The 16554-nt window shown below is 40.1% G+C and overlaps 1 protein-coding gene across 2 annotated transcripts in view; it reads left to right on the forward strand.

The window, feature by feature from the left end:
* The window catches only part of LOC129376509 (zinc finger protein GLIS1), an 83772-nt gene that overhangs the window by 21510 nt on the left and 45708 nt on the right, over positions 1-16554 (forward strand). The window contains exons 1-3 of one of the 2 annotated variants that reach the window (XM_055056125.1): positions 2272-2336; positions 12935-13127; positions 14183-15689. In XM_055056125.1, coding sequence (XP_054912100.1) covers positions 13000-13127; positions 14183-15689 — 1635 coding nt within the window. In that variant the 5' untranslated portion in view covers positions 2272-2336; positions 12935-12999. Of the gene's footprint in view, positions 1-2271; positions 2337-12934; positions 13128-14182; positions 15690-16554 lie in introns of those variants that run through there. The other variant, XM_055056119.1, reaches the window with a different exon arrangement.

The following is a 16554-nucleotide window of genomic DNA, read 5'->3' on the forward strand; positions in this document are numbered from 1 at the left end:
AAAAAAACTTTAAAAGAAAAAGTAAGAACATGATGAATCCTTTTCAAAAGCTTTTCTCACATACTGTAACACATTCAGTCTGCGCAGTTAAACAAGAAACCAACGAAGAAACAAATAAATCGGTTTTCACACAAAAAATGTCAAAAGCCCAGTTGTATCAGTTTTTTCTCTCTTAAACCAATACATGGTTGAAGACAGGGGTTCATGCAGCTTTTCGTATGTGGAAGGTGGCTGAAAGGAAGCCACATCTTGACTTATTAATATTTCCCTTGCAAAGGTTCTCTGAACCCGTTAAAATGTGAGATTATCTGCTGTTAAGAGCCATCTTTAGGTGAAAGACTGACTAATCCAGCCCAAAACTTTAATTTTGCTGATTTGGAAGTATGCTTGTACATACAGTGATGCTAAAATGCGAAACCCATCTTCATCCTCGGCGTTCAAGGCAGACACCTGAAGGTTTCTGGTGAAAACTGACTGGTGTTCAAAACAGTTAAAAACACAAGCTCTGTCTCAGCCTAATGAAAGTAAACCAACAGAATGATGCTAACAACACCATGTTTCAAAGTGGGCAGAATTAGTGTCAGTTTCTGTGCCAAAAATACTTTCCAATTCTGTTTCACTCACTCACTCACTCACTCACTCACTCACTCACTCACTCACTCACTCACTCACTCACTCACTCACTCACTCACTCACTCACTCACTCACTCACTCACTCACTCACTCACTCACTCACTCACTCACTCACTCACTCACTCACTCACTCACTCACTCACTCTTTGTTTTTTTCTTTTTTCCTTTCATTCCCTCTTTCTTCCTTATTTTCCTTCCTTCGTTCTTTCTCCTGTCCTTTCTTCTTTTTTTTGCATGGGGACAAGTGTTGAGCATAAACAAAAACAGAACACTTAACATTTATAGCCTTAGTTAATGTGCAATGTACATCCCCTGATGGGCTTTCAACAACATTCTTTCTTTCACACGGTTTTAGGAGATTTTACCCGGGCCTAAGTTTTTCTTCTTTGCTTCTTAGACTTGTGGAGAATACAGGAGTCTATTGTTGCATGAAAAATACAAAACGTCCTTGTTGGAACTTTCTGCTGCTTCATCTGTGTTGCTGTCAGGTTCTCTGCAGCCTTCTTAGCCCATTTCCGTGCTTGTCTTTTTAAAGAATTTTGCAGAACCATCAAGTTGCACTGCCTCCAGTGTCCCATATTTTATTTAATCATAAATGGCTGTCTTTATGGTGTGATGGTCTATAAAGAATATACTTTGTAACCTTTTGTAATCTTCTCCTGACTGATAGCTTTGTATGACATACTTCAGATGTGTTGTAACTTCCAGAAAACAGAAATCCTACTAGGAGAGTAGAATGTTATTTCAAATGAGTCAGATTCAATATGATTGGCGGCGGGTGTGAACTCCAGAAGACTGAAAGCAGTAAATGAATCAAAAGCTGCTGTAGCAAAATATTAGTTCAACAATGTGCAAATTTATGCAACCAAGTCATTGCAACTTCCTTTTACATTTTCTTTTTGTTCTACTGTTGAATTGTAGACAATACATTATAAGTGGAAGTAGGTTTGAAATTTATAATGGCCTCATTTTTTTTACATTACAAAAATCTTGCATTTCAACAAGGCTGTGCACAATTTCAAAGCCAGTGTATGTGCATAAGCAATTTAGATACAAATTTTACTGAAAATTTGCATCAATAAAGAAATATTGTATTTCTTTACAGTATTTACAGTACAATCTTCTTATTGCACCTAAAGGTCTGCAGAAATATAGCATTAAAACTTACCTTCAATTTCTATAGATTTTGAAACGCCAACACTGTCAAGTTGCCACCACCAGGTGGTGACAAGCACTAGTGTAAAGTTTTAATTATGTTAATCAGTGAAGTGATTGTTTGCTGCTTTTTGTTACATTTTACACAGATATTTATCAGATATTGACAACCTGAAAGTGCAGAAAAGAGGAAGATCTCCACCTCCTCCCTGTGACAGTTCTCTGCTGTTTTTGTGTTTTGGCTGCCAGTATTCCCCTCTCTCTTAGCTCTGTTCAAGGTGCTGGTCTTAGGATGTGTTGGACTCAAAGTCTGGCACCGGAGTAGGCTGGGTGGGGAGGATCAATGGAGTTGGAGGTGGATTGGTTTATTACTTCCAGCTATCTGTTTGTGTTCCTCACTTGTTTAATGTTGGACCCCTGTTTCCCACCAGGTGCTCCCATTCTGTAAAAGGCAGGAGAGATTATTTGCCAACCCCTGTGCTCATCACTGTCTCTCCAAACTGGGGATGTTGGGTGTGGACCAGTCATTTCCACATAGAGGACTGTTTGTATGTCTGTTCTCACTTTCTATTAAGTCACATTGCGTTTTAGCCAACAGTTTTTGCTGGTCTCCGAGAAAACTTCAATGTGAATTTTGGTGATAATTGTGTACATTGAGCTTACAAACAGCACCTTACAAAAGTATTCCCTCCCTTGAATCATTCTACATTTCTTCGCATTACAACTACAAACTTTAATGTGTCATGTTGGAATTTCATGAGACAGAACAACATAAGGTGGTGCATATTGGTATGATGGACAGAAAAAGACTGCAGGTTTCCCTTTTCTTTTTGAAAAAAAAATTTAAATCTGAAAAGTGTGGGATGCATTTATGTTTCCCCATTTAAATGCAATTCTTTCGGAGAATATAACTAGCAACTCTATATTTGGAGAGTGAAATTTCTGCCCATTCCTCTCTGTAAAATAGCAGAGTCTCATTCAGAGTGGATGAAAAATGCCTGAGAGCAGCAATTTTGAAGGCCTGGCATCAGTTTTTAACCTGGATTAAGTCTGGACTTTTTATTGACTTTGACTAGGACAACAAAAGCATACTTTATTGGAAACTTTTCTATTGTGGCTCTGGCTGTATATTTAGGGTTGTCTCTCTACCCCAGGCTCAGGTTTTTTGTAGCTTCTTACTGGTTTTCTTCCAGGACTGCCTTGAGTAAATAACTATAGTTCCTATTCCTACTGAAGATAAGCATTCCTACAGCATAATGCTGCCACCGCCATGTTTAATCATAAGGATTGAGACAGTTAGGGATGTTATTTTTCCCCACAAAACAATTTGCATTTAGAGATTTATGACCAGCATAACACATTATTACGGTGTCCCCCGGCCTAACCTCTCCTTTTAGCTGTACGATAAGTAGTGGAGGCTCAATAAAAAAGCACACCGCACTTTTAAGTTTTCATTTGTTAATTTTGAAAACCATCAATTAAATTTCCTCGACTTCACAATATTGCAGTGACAATATATTGTGGTTGTAATGTGACATATTATGACATGGATACTTTTAAAGCTCACTGTAATATATGACCAAGCAGACCATGAGAAAATAAGGAGGAATTGACATGGAAGCTTCTGAGCAGAGAGATTCAGCCACAACAAATTAATTTAATCCTTATGAAAATTCTCATGCGTTCTCAGGCATATAACCCTGCTACAAAAACACTCATATCTTTGTGCTCCAGCAGTAATATTGTAGTTTTCGTCCCCCTGTCTTCTTGCTCTCAGCACCTGCTTTAGCAGGCACTTTCTCCCTAGACGTTGTTATTTTTCATTTACTCGTGCCCTCGGGTTTTAATCGTACATCCATTACTAAGCAAACAAATAAGTTCCGGGACTATGCCACAGACACAAATATAGACATGAGTTATGAGATTCAGAGAAGCCGGGGAAGGCTTTAGGAGCTAATGCGTAACATCTGCACTGGACAAGACGCACAGACCATGTCATCCCAAGACAAAGTCCTTGCAGCCAGGCTCATATGCATGTTGACCTGTCTCATGACGGGAGAAAAGAATTGTGGCAGATGTTGTTGTTGGGAGCAGACAGGAATAAAATGATCTTTATCATCCATTTTTAAGTGCTGAATATTTTGATTTATGGAGCCAAAGTGGGGCCATTTGAAGTGTCACCCAGGATTTCCAGAGGCATCCGTCTTGCGGTTCTGGCAGCTCGTTGTACCTTGAGTTCAGATGTATGCATCACTCTCCCGACGTACCGACCAGCAGCCCCCCACACCTTCCCACCGGCCCTCTGTACAGTGCTGCACACCTCCGATCGCTCCCCTTTCCTCCTCTTAAAGCATCCATCCATCTTCACATCTGCTTTTCATTGGGGCCTGCATGTCTCCAAAGACTTGAACGCATTAAGCGCTGGCACAAGTGCGGTCTCACTCTGGCACTTAACACAACGCTTAGGTGACTTAAAAGGGAGAGGCGAGAATTATAGAAAATGATGTGTCACCAAAATAAAAAATCGCTCCAGATTACCACCAATTACACTTAATAATGCTGTCCAGAGCATCTGTTGATCAGATGGTGGGCTGCTCTGTCGGTGGGGAAATAATTACTGCAGAAAGACTGAGAATAGGAAAGCCTCATTGAGGGAGACAGCAACATATAACAATAGGAGGATGCGGTTGGGGCTCTTCAGTATTGTATGGATTGGAATGCTTTGTATGGTAATGCAGTCATAACAAAATATCTCAGGATAATAGCCACGCTGTTCCACAGGGGTTTAGTTCTCCTAGATTGGAGACACATGTCTGCTCTTTATTAGTCATTTATTAGTCAGTGAGGCAGACTTTTTAGCCAAGGCACAACACAGCCGAACTGGTTGTCGATTCTGATCATCAGCCCTCGAGGCAGCGGGAATAGGTGTACAATTACAGCTCAGCCTCCCTGGCAGTAATCTCCTATGTGAAATTGATGCAGTTATGCAAAGTGAGCCTTGCGATCTGTGTTATTGCAGTCAAAGTAACCCCAAACTTTCCTCTAAAGTCCTGAGTTGAGCTCTCATTGTCTCACTATTTTCAGGTATGCATTCATTCATTGTTTCTGCGTTTCGCCTCATTCCTCAGCTTAGTATGGTAACAGCAGCTGCATTAATCAGCAGGACAAGGATTAAGAAGACATTTCTGCTCACAGACCTGATGGATTGAGTTTCATAACACTGAATTGTTTTCTCACTTGATGTTCTCTTTCTTTTTTACAAAAACATTCAAGTGTGATAAATGGACTGCATCAGATCAGGCATGTCAGAGGTTGGCACCGCCTCTGTCAGACAAATAATCAAAACACGTCCTCAAACAAATCCTCAAATAGCCATGTTTATCTAATGATGTACATAAACGGATACATTGCTTTATTCATGTGAATGTGCTGGTTAAATGCATTTCTTCCCATGTAGCATGTAGCTGAATCAGAAATGTGCATGTGCTGCGTAAAAAGACACACGTTGTCTGCTTGACATAAAATCGAACTAAACTTTTCCGGGTTTTAGGTCAGTGAGGGTTGTCAACCTTATATAAATTTCCAAAATGCCAGAAAAACTGATAATACTTAAAAACTATTTTTTTTTTGTATTACTTTCTTTGTCAGCAGTCGACAAATCCACTAAGATTACGGATTTGTAAGCTTCCTTTTTCACAAATATCAGGTCAATGATGGCACACCTGTGGATGTCACTTATGGGAATACCTCAAACAAATTGATTCCTTGTGTCACAACGTGGGGAAAATTTCAAAGAAATCAGGCAGAATATCAGAAAGAGAGGCTCAAGCCTGTACATGTCTGGTTTATCGTTGGGTTCCACATCACAATAATGACCAATTTTGCATTTGGAGGAAAATTCCAATTCGGAGACATCGGGATGGCAGCATCGTGTTTGTGATGGCAACTTGAGAAAAAATGGTAACTTGAGGAAAGAAGATTATATGGAATCATGTCAAGACGCTGATCATGAAGACCAAGTACAGACATAATAGGTCTTCTAAATTAACCATGATCCTAAACAACATCACCAAATATTAAGATGCATATAAACTTGTATCATTGGGGAAAAAAGTTTCTTTCTCATTATTTTGGCATTTAGCAAATAAAAATAAGTTGAGCAATTCAAACTGACATGAAACATCTAGATTAACTTTTTTTTTTAATACAGTGTGTGTAATTATCTGCTGTCAAGTATACCTGGAAACACAAAGCAGGTTTAATCTCAGGTCTCCTCCTGAACTCCTCGGCTTACTGTCATCCTTTTCTGATGCTTGCAGAAGAGAACGTGGCGCTTTAATTATACAGGAGAGGAGCCAGAGTGAGAAATTGATACCATGTGATGACATTTATGGAGCGGAAGATACCACTTTAGAAGTAACAGGGTGTTAATAGCCATCATGTTAGGAACACTGTGTCTTGCCTGTTCTGAAATGAGCTACATTTCTTTTTAGGGCTGCATTTCACACAATAGAGTCCTTATTTGTGTGTGCGTTTTTAGCTGGCATTGCCAGCATCAGTGGCTCTTTGTGTGGATGAGCCAGCACATCTGTATACAGTCTGCCTTTACCGAAAGAAACACTTGCCCCCGGTGTTTCTGGCGCTGTCCCGCATCTTCTTTTCACCATTCTTCTTTCTGCATCCCTGTTTTCCACGCCCTTCAGTACGTTTTTCCTAATTGAGCCTGAATGCTTGCAAATGTGTATGTTGTTGCACCATCCCACCGTGCTTGTTCTGATGTGCTTAGCAGTTTCTGGATGCTGCTAAATTCAGCTTCCATCAGCAGAATTGCAACCATTTGAATCCAAAAAAAAGTTTGTTTCTGGTTCAGTTTTGACTAAGAAGCATGAAACATGTCATAAAGCATGAAACTAATGATTTATATGTTGGTGTTAGAAATGAAACCTATCAGAGTGTGGAGGCTGATGCCCAATCAGGTGTGGGCTAGAATAATTTGCAGTACAAACACAACATTCTCACAATTTTAATATAAATGTCTGAAACAAAAAATGTTAGCAGATCTCTTTTTTTTAAGTTTGTCAACCAGCTTGTTTGTAACTATTGAATAATTTGTGACTTGAAAACTTGATGAAAAACGCAGTATGCCATTTAATCACAGATATTTGACAGGAAATTGACTGAGAGAGGAGTTCCTGGTCAGGTGTAATGAGGAACATCAACCCACGCTTTGCCAATGAAACTAGGGTTTTGAAGTTTTTCATTTTTGAGTTTTTAATTCACCGTTCAACCTATTCAAACTTAAAACCGGCTGATTCCAGTTATATTATTTTTTTTGTGCATCCATGCTTTATAAAACTTTGTTTGATATAAAAACAAAGTTTTATAAAGCAGGTATTCAAACATCAAAACATTACTCACTGAAGTTTCTCAACGGTATAATATGAATTTCAATTACTATTATTGAGGTTTTCCAATAGCATAATATGAAAAATATCCCAACCTACAGCCAACAAGCAATTTGAAGTTTGATAAATTCAAAGTGGTCATGCTCGGCAGCCCACCCAGAAAGTGAAAACTAAAGAAAACAATCGTTTGATCTCCAAAAAAAGTCCCTCAATCGTTCATCTGGTCGAACACCCTTCACCTGTCAGTCCTGCTGCCTGTCTCACATTTCTTCTTGGCCTCTGATGCTCCTTCCACCTCCTGATCAAACCAAGCTCCAACACACAATGAAATGCTCAGCGCTGAATTACCATGGCACATTCAATATAAACTGAATTTTCTTTTTGGGTCCCATCCAAGCCACCATATGTGTGACGGAGTGTGACTGATTTTGTTAATGTAGCAAAACCTTAAATCACTGCAGCGCCGGCTTTCAGCAAAAGGGACGGAATCGAGACCTTTAACACTCATTTACCACTCTGACTTTAAAGCCCTAAACACTCAGAAAGTGTCTTTATGATGGATAATCTGAGTACATATAGTTTTGGCATTAAAATAAATGTTGGACCCTAAAGTAAAGACTGTCGTATTAAGCGGTGTAAAAGGATTTTACCTCAGGAGTGATAGTCTTTCCAAAGCAGCTCACAAGAAAATTGTTATATAAGCCCATAAGTGCTAAATAAATCCTTTTAATATTCTCATTGCTTCTCTACATAGTTGTGATAAAAAGATGAATAAAAAGTAGGGCTGGGACTTTGAGTTAAAATGTTAACACAATTCATTTCCTTTTTTTCCATTTTTTTTTCATACCAAAATCTTGAGCTTGCACTGTTGTCTTGTGTTCCTGGTATGTCTTTTAGATCTGACACACAAGAAGCATCTGAAAACAACAGCTATAAATGACAAAGCTGCCTGTCTTGGCCCACTGGGGACAATCTGATGGGAGACGTTGTGTTCAAGTTGTGCAAAAGGGAGTTAGCCTATCATCAAAGCTACTCTAGTTTAAAACAGCATCTCAATGCTAAGACAGTTGCAGAAACATGGATGCCCCCAAACTTATGTGAGAAATAACACTCCATATTTCTGACAAAACTTTTTAGTTTTTTTTCAATCAGAGAAATGACATGGATGATCAGGGTTTCTTAAAAAAATTTAAGTTGATTGGGTTTATCAGAATTTTGCACCAATCTGATAATTTAATGACCTAAATAACCAATTAAAAACAATAAATATATTTTATGATGTGCCTCCTAATTGAAAATATATTAGCAAAAAGGGTTTATGAATAAAAAATGTTTAAATGTTATTTTGCCAACATGTGGTTTTCAATTAAAAAGCGACGAAGTACCAACCCAACCATGCAATTAACTTGATTGCAGATTTTAATTGAGTCGCACCACTAATAAAAAGACAAGTTGAATTTCTCTGAATGACTCTCAACTTGGCAAAATATAATGTTTCAAGTGTTGATGACTTGTATGTGTTTTATTTGTTTTTGAGTTTTCATGATTCAAAGCATACTTGAAATCATAAAAACAATCATGCGGTTCATAGTGAGCACTTTGAACTGCCTCGTTGCTGAAATGTGCGACACACATAAACTTGATTAAATAATTGAACTCTGGTCCCCATGGCCACAACCTTTATGTTTTAGTTACGTCTATGTTCTCTCACATCTCACTCAAACGACTGTTTTGTCTTCTGCATGCCATCGAGTGGCATCTAGTGCTTTTTATGCCTGTTTATCAGCCAATAACGTATGTCTGGGTTATGGCAGAAAAGAAGCACGTAAAGGCATGAGGACCAGTGTTGAGAAATGTTGATCAAATATATAAACTTATGCAGGAAAAGACAGCAGTGGTTTCATTCAAGGATGCAGACAATGTGGCATGCTTCCTCACCAAGTCAGACTTTTTGAGCAGTTGACCTCTTGATAACAGAAGGTCGATCTTCTTTCTTACACCGTCGTTAAAGTTTTATTCTACGTCTTGAAGGCTTTATACAGAAATATATAAGGGGAAACTTTTCCAAAAGCAACAGTAGCCACTGCACTCTTGTTAGAATTGATAACCTCAAAAATGCTCTTTAAATTACTTTTATGCTAGAAATAAATGGAAACAAATTAAATTAGCTTATTAATTAACTTATATCTGAATGAATGAACCCAATCATCTTTCCTATCATCACCCTTTTATTCATAATTACCTGTCAAGTCTCTCTTTATATATTCTAAATTACTCGTAGGATTATTTCTCACTGCCTTGCTTGAGCTGAATGTGGTATTAACCTCTCGGCGTTCGTGTTGATTTCCAAATGGATTATTCATATTTTTATTCCTTGAAAGAAACCTGCTCTGACAAAAGCATCAAAATTATATTCTACAGCCAGAAATGCCCTACATATTGTGAAGCAGTGCTTTGGGTGAGGCCACTGTAGTTTGCTTTGAGATAATGATAGCTTTCAGTTCAGGCCTCATTGACCACCTGGCAGTCAGATGAACCGCTTTTCATTTCGGCACTTTTATTTGGTTGCTTTTTTTATTTACTTTATTTGCAAGCGGTAAATGCGTAATTATGAAACGCAGCTGCTAATGTCAGTGATCTTCAACCTAATTCATGCACCCTTTGCCCCGCTTTATTGATTGTTCCTGACTATTAGAGAAGGAAGAAAAACTTGGCTTCTCATGGGCACGTCTTGAAACCTTTATACAGAAATAAACTTGTACATAAATGGCAAATATCGAGCCAAAAAGGGAATGGGGGAAGGAAAAAAAAAAAAAAAGAGAACACAGAGAATTTGCCAAGCAGAACAATTTTTATTGCTTAAAAACAGACGAGGGCTGAAAGTCCTCCGTTAACGGCTCTGAGTGAAACCAGCGGTGTTGCTGCAGTCCCCAGGCGATGGTGAACTGTTTGCGTAGCTCGTGCCTCCTCTCTGCCTCTTTGTGTTTCTGCTTTGAACCATGACAAGACAAATGCCGAGCAGAATGTGGACAGAATAAGTGAAGAAAATGTTTGTAAAATTCTAGAGGAACATGACCACAGATGTTCTTATTTTCTTCTTTTTTGTTAATTTTTCCTAACCTTTTTCCTAAATTTAAAAACATTCCCTCCCTGCCTCTTTTTTGTTTTTATTTTTTTATGTTTCTTTTATTGTTTTTTTTCATTTTCTTCTTGTGTTGCAAAACATACAATTCTGGTTGTTGACTCTTTTTATTTCTCATATATTTGTGTCTTTGCGATAGTAATCCTCAAACTTGCATTTAAGCCATTATTGTTTCTTAACCCTCTTCTGAAATTATTCTCCAATACTTTTTCTGCTGTTTTCTTTCACCTACATGGCGTTTGAGTTACTTTATCAATATAGGCTCATGCTGTGTGATAACATTGCGAATAATATTGTTAAGAGAAAATTAAATTTGTGAAATTGAGTTAAAAATTGAAGCGGGGAACGTGTGGCCTGTGTCTGCACATGAGTGTGTGGGGGTATCGACTTACCGGTCACAAGCATTTCCAAACACACACACATGAACACACCTAACACACATCAAACTTTTTCATCCTCACACACTTTTTGTATCTCGTCTTACTTTTTTGGATACTATAATCCAAAATCTTCCTTCAGGAATAATAAAACATGTAATGAAATTACTTTCAAAGTCAACAATGCCACATTCTCTAATCCCGCATTTGTGTAATTGTTTTGATTCTTATCGCAGGGATGTCTGAAATCTATTTTTCTTTAAAGCAAATAGTTCTATATTAAGATAATTTGACTAGTGAATCCCTTCTTTTCACAAAATGTCTCAATTAATTTGTCTTCAATTTTACCAGAGGAAAGTAAGTCATAATTGTCAGTTTGAATGAAAATGGACACATTGTTTTCAAAATTGTCTATAAGAAGACATCAAAGTAGTATCTGTGTGTAAGTTAACTTATTGTTAAACCCAGATGTTTTGTATGGAACGTTAACAACCTGCATTATGAAGACCAAGAAACACATGAGACAGGTCACGAATCGAACAAAATCTATGACCTGCATTCTAACCTCTTAGGATCTCATAGTGGACTTTAGTCTATCAACTGAACAAATGGAAACCTACTGACTCATGGCCGTCCACCTAAACAGACAACAATAAAGACAACATTATTCAAAGAAGCAGCCACAGTAACTCTAGGTGCTTCTCAGCTCCAGTGAGGGAATCTGTTGACAGGAAATCTATTGAAGAATGTGCTCTGGTGGGGTGCTGTGGTGGCGCAGGGGTTAAGCTCAACCCATAGAAGGAGGCCTTAATCTCAGGTTCGATGCCTGGCCTGGTGACCTTTGCTGTATGTGCTCCTTATTTCTCTTTACTTACTTCCTGCTGTAACATTTTCAAATAAAGACCACCAGGCCCAAAAACAATAAAAGAAAAGAATATGCTCTGGTCAGATGAGAACAAAACTGGTCCATTTGGCTCTCCTGCGAAACTCAATGTTTGGCAGAAATCTTATAAGACCCATTATTCTGAACATAATATACCCACAGAAACATGGTAGTGGCAGAATCAATCTCATCTTCTGTAGAAACTGCAAAGTTGCTTAGAACTGATACGAAGATGAAATCGGGGCAATGCTGGAGGAAAACCTACAAGAGGCTGCAGAAAAATCAGTGTCGTTTGAGCATAACACCACCTGCAGATGTACAGCAAGAGCTACAATGGAACAGCTTAAGTCATGTATAATTATGTGTTAAACATCCCAGACCTAATTCCAAATAAAAGGTTATCACGAAATTTGAAAACTGATGTTTGTTGATGTTCTCCACCCAATCTGACTGAACTTGAGCTATTTTGTGAAGACAAATGTTGCAGCTATTTAGTCTCTAGATTCACAAAGAGCTTTTAGAGCACATCACAGTAGACCTGCAGGTATAATTGAAGCAAAATATGGTTTTGCAATGTTTTGACTTAGGAAGCTTAAGAAAATTTATACCACACTTTGAAATCTACTAGATTTTCTGTTTTAGAATCATTCTCTGCTTTGTATATTAGACATAAAGACATAAATTGAAGTTTGAGGTTACAATGTGACAAAGTGTGAAAAACTTCAAATGATATGAGCAATTTTGCAAGACATCGTACACAAATTGGTCAGCATTTATAAATTGTACCATAAATTATGTCACGCTTACTGGTAGGAGAATCTGCACAAACTACATTTATTTTTCCAAAATGAAAATATTGCCGTTTGGAATAAAAATCCCAAAGGTTCTCCAGTGATGAATTGTCTGGCGTTATTCTTACTACTATATGGATTGCACTTTGCCAGAAAGCTCTCCATGGATCACTCAGGGTTACCGATATGACAGCCAGCATTTATTCCTCAAGAGGTCTTTCACAGTATAATAAGATTTCAACATACCACTGAAGGCACGACTCCAGGTTCAAACTCGTTGTTCTTCCAGGAAAGCCAGCAGATGACTGAGCAATATCTGCTTATATTGCAGAGACAAGCAATTTAAGCAGATTTTATTTCTGGGTTTTTTTTTTTCAAATTATTATTATTTTGCAATGATACGGAGTCGCTGGTTTGCTTTACTGAAACAAAACTGTGATGTCAGCACATTTCAGGGATGAATAGTGTCCTTATGTAACTAGTGAACATACACTCTGATCAGATCTGAAGCAGACTGTTTAGCTGTTTTGCTCTTGTTTGTCTTCCAGTTAATGGGGCCTACTGCTCAGAGAAGGATGGCAGCTCTGAGCTGAGTGATGCCGAGGGCACCCTAATGCGATGTGGGCAGAGCTTGCCACTGCCAGCGGGGGGCCACTCAGAAGGGCTCTACCCCCCGAGCCTCCACTGCAGCAGACCAGCATCCGACCTCCTTCTGCAGGATGGCCCGCACCGCGAAAGCAGGTAAAACTGTCGCATCTGCTTGCCTTTTTTTTTCTTTTCCATTTACAGTTTTGAATATGACTTAATTTGAACATGGTATTTCTGATAAAATGCAGAAAAATTATGTTGATGCAACAAGTGATCGTGCATACATTATTTACACAAATGCAACTAATCGCTATTCAAATCTTTCATGTTGTGAAGAATATCAAAGCAGATTTCCTGATATTAGCTTTAACATATTTGTTGCCTATCCACCAACATGCTATTCTTTCATATTGTCTCTCAATACCATCTATAGAACCAAACAGGTAAAGGTGCTTCTGAGTAAAAAGAGAGGTAACCAATTCTTTTATTAAAGACACTGATGACATGGTCTCCCCTCCCAGTTCTTCTCTCCAATCCTGACTAGCGTTGGCTCTTTTCTTTTCCTTCCCTGGTAAACTCAGGGGAAGGGACAAAGATGATAGCTGCATGAGACAGACAGGAGAAAAGCGAGCTCTTCTCACATCACTCAGGGGCTTTGGACAAAATCCATAATGAGCCAGCTGACAGGAATGATTATGTCGGAGATCACAGCAACGCATGGGGAAACATGACCCGGGTTATCCATTCAGGAGGGCAAAGATTCCCACCATAATACACAGTATTGTAAACGGCGACCCTTCATAGGGCGCAATTATGCCACCAAAACAGGTGACTCCTTATTTATCCCCAATGCTGGGTTGGGTTTAACCCCTTTGTGTCATCAAAGCCTGTCAGATGGACACACTAGCCAGTGGCCTCTCAGTCTCAGAAGCCACCCTTACCTCCCCCGTCTCTCTCTTCTTTGTCTTAAATACTCATTCATATCCTCTCACTACAAGAAGATCCTATTTCAGTTAGTCATAAAACAACTCTGGATCATAGGTGGGCTGTGCTCCATGATTTGTAACATAACTTTGCAGTTTTGTTTCATTTGTAGCTTCGCCATTGTGAATATAAGGTTTGTCTGAAACATTTTGAGAAGAATGAATCAGTCTGTGTCTGTCAACGGAAATAAAACTAGTACAACTCATATTGCGTCTCCCTTACAGAAGCACCTCCACCTTCCAGAGAGCCCCGCCTGGTGCCAGCATGGTTCTCTCCTCTGCCCCTTACCCGATTAAACAGGAGAACTCAATCGGACACAAGACCTCCGGCGTTCAAGGTCCATCTCAGGCTCCGTTTCAGGCCTGTAGGGCAGATCAAGCTTTGGATGCATCGAGAGACGATATAGCTGCGGCCCTGCATGCTAGCACTAACGGTAATGGCGTATGCACGGTGAGCTGTGTAGGTAGTGCCGTGTCAGGAGACGCGGTGCAACCTTTTAATAATGGAGATGGCTCCTCCCCACTGGCTTTGTCCCCAACTGGCTCCCATCATTCAGCGCGTCTGCTCAGCGCTAGCGATGTGAAGAGACGCTGCCTTTCCCTGGCCTCACAGTCTACTGCCGCTGCTGGCACCAGCAGCGTCGCCCCAACGAGTTCACCATCAGCCACTGGCACGACCGCCAACGAGATCAATATCACCGCAGCCATCTGCTCCTCCTCCCAGATGTCGATGGTTGCCTGCGTCAACGGATTCCGCGCTAACCTCTCCCCCAGCAACGCTAGTAGCGCCGGCTTGTCTTCGTCGTCCTCCTCCTCTTCTTCCACATCCCCACCCTCTATTTGCTGCCAGCGGGAGGCCCCTCGGAGACCCCCACGTCACAGCAGCCCCCAGCATTCATCACTACAGGAGAGCTGTCAACTGTCCTCACCTGCCGTCTGCCTCCTGTCCTTGTCCGCCTCGTCATCCTCTTCTTCGGCGTCATTAGTGGAGCCAGAGACAGGCCTAGGGCAGAGCCTGGGGCTTTGCGAGGAGCAGGTCTCCATGCTGCGGGGGCTTGGGGCTGGAGGAACAGCCGAGGAAAGTGAAGAGAGAGGCTTGGATGGGTTGGGACTACTGATGAGTGGGGCCCTTATGTCTGGGACATTGAGCTCCAGTTCTGATGCTGGTTGCCTGTTGGATGGAAGTCAAAGATGTGGGGCAGCTCTCAAGCAGGAACCTCTTGATGACTTCTCTCCAAGTGAAGATGAACTCTTCCAGCACCACTATCACCACCATCATCACCTAAGTGGTCGCACTGGGCACCACCGTCACACTCCCCACCCATCTCGATCTGCCATGCCTCCTCCCTATCACCTGCACCAATACCCGGGCCCCAGTCATGGGGGGCCACTGCAGCACCAGAGTCAGCAGACAACACAAGCCTCCTCTCTGGCATTAAAACAAACCTCCGGAGGCCCCCCTGCCACCCACACAACCCCGGAACGCGAAGACGTCAGAGGAGGAGCGCAAACAGATAAGCAGGTGTGCCGCTGGATTGACTGCAGCGCTGCTTACGAGCAGCAGGAGGAGCTTGTTAGGCACATTGAGAAAGTCCACATTGACCAGCGTAAAGGAGAGGACTTTACCTGTTTCTGGGCCGGCTGCATTCGCCGCTACAAGCCCTTCAATGCCCGCTACAAGCTGCTGATTCACATGAGGGTCCACTCGGGAGAGAAACCCAACAAGTGCATGGTGAGTCATAAAAAAAAAACAAACAAAAAAAACCACAAAACAATCAGTTACCATTCTGCAGAAATGGTGGTTTGACATTCAACCAATGTGTTTAAAATAACTGACTGTTCCCTCATTTTTACCTTTCATATTTTCTTAAATACATTTTTTGTTTTTTGAGGCTGACTTCCTCAGAACAATGCTTTAAAAAAAACAAAACACCTGTATCTATAGAAAAATACTATGGAGCCCTCCAAGAAAATGGGGATTTTTTTTCTTTTGCGTTCCCTCACAATAATCTACTGATCAGTTATGCGGCATAATTGAATTCTGTAAGTTTTTCAATTATGTGAGGTTTTTCCATGAATGTCAATATCCACTCATGAAATATCTGAAGTTTTATATCTTTTTCTTTAGGATAGAAAGGCACCACAAACCTCTGACGTAAACAGAAATTTTACATAAGTAGGAAATAAATAAAAATACATCCAAACTATTTGGACTATTTCTGAGTTATTATCGCATAAGTAATTTGACAGTTTTGATTGCGTCTCTATTGTGTCCATAGACTGAATGGTTTAAAGGGCTGTTTTCATGTTCATTTCCATCTGAACCTTAGCAGACATAAACATGCAGTGAATAAATCAATTTTAAATTAGATTTTTGCACCGAAGACTTAATAATAATAAACATGTTGTCACAGAGGCTTTGCATGAGACATATGAATAAAATAAGTAATTATTGATATGACAGGAGCACACGGCTTTGACACCTGGGTGGTGTGTGTCGCTGTGACTGCCATCAAGTATAATTGAAGGTTACTGGCCTGCTGGCTTTGTGTGTGTGAGGAAGCGGTGAGTGGGGAGGTCATTCCTTGCAAGTTTGG

This window comes from Poeciliopsis prolifica, unplaced genomic scaffold (assembly GCF_027474105.1).
Source record: "Poeciliopsis prolifica strain line A6 unplaced genomic scaffold, Auburn_PproV2 SCAFFOLD002, whole genome shotgun sequence".
NCBI classification, from domain to species: domain Eukaryota; kingdom Metazoa; phylum Chordata; class Actinopteri; order Cyprinodontiformes; family Poeciliidae; genus Poeciliopsis; species Poeciliopsis prolifica.